The 4,768-nt window shown below is 40.2% G+C and overlaps 1 protein-coding gene across 1 annotated transcript; it reads right to left on the bottom strand.

The window, feature by feature from the left end:
- Positions 1-314: 314 nt before the first annotated feature.
- Positions 315-4,495, bottom strand: LOC119777944. Its single transcript, XM_038276954.1, has 4 exons — positions 4,135-4,495; positions 3,835-3,981; positions 790-891; positions 315-693 (listed from the first exon to the last, which is right to left on the bottom strand). Exons 1-4 carry the CDS (start codon positions 4,477-4,479, stop codon positions 385-387), a joined length of 903 nt encoding a protein of 300 aa, XP_038132882.1. The 5' UTR covers positions 4,480-4,495; the 3' UTR covers positions 315-384.
- Between the last annotated feature and the right edge of the window lie 273 nt (positions 4,496-4,768).

The following is a 4,768-nucleotide window of genomic DNA, read 5'->3' as shown; positions in this document are numbered from 1 at the left end:
AAGACCCAGCAGAATACTGTCCATCTTCATAATATAGCTGTGGATTGCTGTTGCAAGAACAAACAGAAGAATTATGAAAAACAAGAGGAGTGTCTTTTTTTGCCTCTGTGAAAGTGGATTGTGTCACTGGCATCCATGTCCTAAGGTGGGGGCAAAGTGTTCATAGTCCATCTAGAAACTCTGTGTTATCAAGACACAACTGTCACTGTCCTAGTTATAGTGCAGCATTATCATTTACTTGTTACTTCTGGAACACCAAGCTACAAAAAACATCATCCCCTTCAGATGAGTATGGATAACATTATTTTTTAACAAAACTTGAACACTTAAATCACTTGAACACACAGAATAACTGAGCACACCAGTGTATTTAGGCTCCCTTTCTTAAGCCAGTAGCTTGCTCTTGAGGCTGTTCACTTTTGGAGAAAGCTTTGAACAGTCCAGCTCCAGGAAGAGTTTCTGAAAGGCTTCGAAAGTGTACCTGAGCTCCTTGGGATAAGCAAGATTCACTGCATACGTCAAACCAACAAGCATGGCACAAGCTCTTGGAAAGTTACCCAGAGCGGTCAGAACCTTTGTACCATCTATCACGATTCCGATGTCCTCTGTACCCTCTGACAGATTACTCTGGATGCTGTAAATTTTCATCCTTTGTACAGCAAGGTCCTGTGCCACACTGTCTTCATCTGCATCCTAAAATAATGAGAACATTTTGTATTTTAGACTGTGCAGCTAAAGGAGATGGTCCTTAATAAATAGAGATTGAAAGAGTTATGCATTTCAACTTACATCATACTCTTTAAAGAGCTGATCGGCAGATTCCCCAAGGTACAACATCAGACACCGGATGACAATGTCTCTGGTTATGTTGATGTTAGGATTGCTAGGAGCCTGAAATGAAAACGAAAAACACATAAATTAATATTACTCAAGGTCAAGGTGCAGTTTTTAACACTAAGGGCCGGATCTATCAAAGGTTTGCGTGTATAAAAACGTGAGCTATTTCACTGCGCACGCTAAAAAATGTACAAACTGATCTATCAACAGCGTGCTAAAAGGATTTGGTCTTTAAAACGTGCTAAATAGCGCCTCTTATCCATTTAGTACTTTTTCTGCAATGAATATGCAATATGGGGCGTTTACACGCAAAAGTGCGTCTTGTGGGAGGAGAACATGTAAATATATTAATTTAGCACTCGCAAAGTGATTTATCAAACCTGAAAGCAATTTTGCTAACGGTATCTGACTCTATATTTAACACGTTTCAAAAGAAGGTGCAAATGGTCTGTATGCGTAATTGCGCACACATGGCAGCGGTTATTGTCGCAAGAAGGAGACATCGAAATGAAGCAAGGAGACGCAGAGAACGCATTTTTTCACTCCGTGTGAATATTTTTGGAATGAACGAGGAAACGATCATCAAAACATATCGTTTATCCAGCATTGCCATTTTGGAGCTGTTGGGGGAACTCCGAATGGATTTGGAGCCAGCCACAAGGAGGACCCACGCAATACCAGATATCACAAAACTCCTTGCAACATTGCACTTTTTTGCATCTGGGTCATTCCAGCGTACGGTTGCAGCGAGAGCTGGGATCTCCCAATCTAGTTTTTCAGAAGTGCTGTCCGACGTTCTAAATGCCATGTCGCCCTGACGCCCTACCGGAGAACCCCGACCTCCCCCCTGCGCCTGTGGAGCAACATGCCAATGCTGCGGGAGTCATCTTATCCACAGTCACTTCTTGTGAGCCATTTGGTAAATGCATTTTTCTACAGGCCAATACAAAACACCTGTTTTTTTTTTTTTTTTTTTACTGCAGTGAAGTAGAAATTCAGCCACATACCACCTTAGGGAATAAAGGTTGCCAAAGTTGTTTTATATATATATATATATATATATATATATATATATATATATATATATATATATATATATATATATATATATATATATATATATATATATGGGTACCGCTGGTCGTACCCTCAAATTTACAGTAGAAGAAAAGAAGCAATATTGTTATAACTCCATTTTAACATTTAAAGGAGAAGTTCACTTTTTAACACTTTAAGCCCATTTTCTGTAGTGTCCAGGATGAAATCGAATGATCGACACCAAACTTTTGACAATTGGTCCTGTCTCTGCTTTTTGGCTCATGCAGAATCACCCCCTGGCTGCTTTAGAATGGCTTCCATAGAGCATGTCCGATAATGTCCTTAAAACAACCTTAAACATTGTTTTTTTAAAATATGCTACTCACCGGGTCGTCAGCGCTGTTTAATGACGTTCCAAAAAAAGTTTCGTAAAGAAAAACCGTTCCTGTAGTGTTTTATTTAGCATTTTGTAAATCCCATTGAGTTCTGTTGGAATAGTCAATATTCCCCTGCCACCGGAAACGGAAATGGGGCCTGTTTACACAGTTGTAGTCTTTTCGCTTCACTCTGTGTACTCCGACGTCGAGGTGCTAACGTCTCTGTTAAACTCTGAAAATGGAATACGAAAGGTGGATTCTTGATTCTCGACGTCGGAGTACACAGAGTGAAGCGAAAAGACTACAACTGTGTAAACAGGCCCCATTTCCGTTTCCGGTGGCAGGGGAATATTGACTATTCCTACAGAACTCAATGGGATTTACAAAATGCTAAATAAAACACTACAGGAACGGTTTTTCTTTACGAAACTTTTTTTGGAACGTCATTGAACAGCGCTGACAACCCGGTGAGTAGCATATTTTAAAAAAAGAACGTTTAAGGTTGTTTTAAGGACATTATCGGACATGCTCTATGGAAGCCATTCTGGAGCAGCCAGGGGGTGATTCTAAATGAGCCAAAAAGCAGAGACAGGACCAATTGTCAAAAGTTTGGTGTCGATCATTCGATTTCATCCTGGACACTACAGAAAATGGGCTTAAAGTGTTAAAAAGTGAACTTCTCCTTTAAGCTGCTAGAAAATAGGAGTGAGTGACAGCTGGTGCCTAAAGAGTCAGACATTTACATTTATCCAGAATGTATCAGGTAAGAGCAGAGTAATGTAAAACATACAGTATATAGAACACATTATTTATAATCTATGTATTAAAATGAAAACATTTGGCCTGAGCTATGGTCACATTTTTGAGAATGTGTCCAATTCGGTAGCCATACAAACTGCTGTAAGATATGCACTTATTTAATACACGAGGACGCAAACACGAACACATCACTCCAGTCCTCAGGTCCCTTCATTGGCTGCCCATCCAACACAGAATACATTACATACTTTGCCTCCTCACTCACCAGTGCATACATGGAACTGCCCCTGCTTACCTCAAGGAACTCCTCACACCTCACACCGCCTCTAGAACCCTCCGCTCCACCACCTCCACCCACCGACTGCACCAGCCAAGAGTCAAGCTCTGCACAATGGGAGATAGGGCCTTCCAAGCAGTTGCCCCACAACTCTGGAATGGCCTCCCAGAGTCCCTTAGGGTCCCACAGAGTGTGGAGGCGTTCAAGAAAGGCCTCAAGACATTTTTATTTAAAATGGCCTTTGAACATTAGTTAGTTCTTTATCTGTGTGGTTTTATGGTTATTTTACTGTTTTGTTTTTACTTTGTATGTTATTTTATTGTAATGTCTCGTTTTAACTATGTATGCTGTTTTTATTGTACGGTTTTGTTTTAACTATGAATTTTGTAGCACTTTGAGATTTTGTTGAAATGTAAAGTGCAATACAAATAAAATGTATTATTATTATTATTACATTTTCATAGACAGTCACAGGCTAACATTCCCCCCTGCAGATTTAATATAAATATAGATTAAAAAAACATAATATGGCCAAACTTAGGATACCTTCAGTAGGATAGTCTGCAACCTTAATCCCATGGTCCCACCCTTTGAGTGGAAGAGGTTCAGAAGCCTGGGAGAGTATTCATCCAGCTTGGACATGAACTTCGATTCCAGGTGCACCGTTGTAATTCTGTGAAACTCATCCTCGATCTAAAAGACAAATTATGTAACCTGTAAACTATATTTGAAAATATGTGAAACATAATTTATGAAATGACAGTCACTTAACACATTTTGTATAAAATAGCTATCCCCTCAAAATTGCAAAGGAATGCTTCTGATTGCAATACACTTGTAACTCACATTAGATGCCTCGAATAGAGCTGGCCATCTGGCTTTGATGTCCTCTATGGCAGGTGATTGGTTAACGATATCATTTCTTCGGTGTGCAAATGTTTTGGCCATCTTTTCTTTGATCAATTTGTTGTTGTCTCTTTTCCTTACTTCAGTCAGCAACTGAATCCTTTCCTGTTCTTGACTTTCCTCATCCTCTCCTGCTGGGTAAGGTGGGAGGTAGTTTACTTCTGCTTTTCGAGGCTTTTTCACATTCTTTGCAGATTTTTGGTCCCCAGGGCTCTTGCGTTTGAAGGCATTGCACATCACCTCAGGAACTCCGTAGCCTCTGAGTTTGGTACGATAATTTGCCATCTTGTATTTGAAGCGTTGTTGCCAGCCATAGTAGCCTGAGAAGGAGCCAGGTTCCTTCAGACAAGGATATTTATTGACAAGTGCCTCAGCAACATCACATCTGTGCACTTGATGGATAAGCTGTATACATATATATAGTTTCAGCCAGCTTCTCCAATATGTCTGCTTTGACCTTTGAGGCAGTCAGAAGTGTTCCATTCTTTCTGTGGTCTTCATCGGCTCTTTCAAGGCACATCTCAGTCTCATATGCAAACTGTGGAATGGGAAACTGCTTTGGCCATTGCTGACA

The sequence above is a fragment of the Cyprinodon tularosa genome, unplaced genomic scaffold, assembly GCF_016077235.1.
Source record: "Cyprinodon tularosa strain WSP-4 unplaced genomic scaffold, ASM1607723v1 ctg1291, whole genome shotgun sequence".
In the NCBI taxonomy this organism is placed as follows: Eukaryota; Metazoa; Chordata; class Actinopteri; order Cyprinodontiformes; family Cyprinodontidae; genus Cyprinodon; species Cyprinodon tularosa.
Note: the sequence above shows the minus strand (reverse complement) of the source record. Positions and strands in the feature narration are given on the sequence as shown.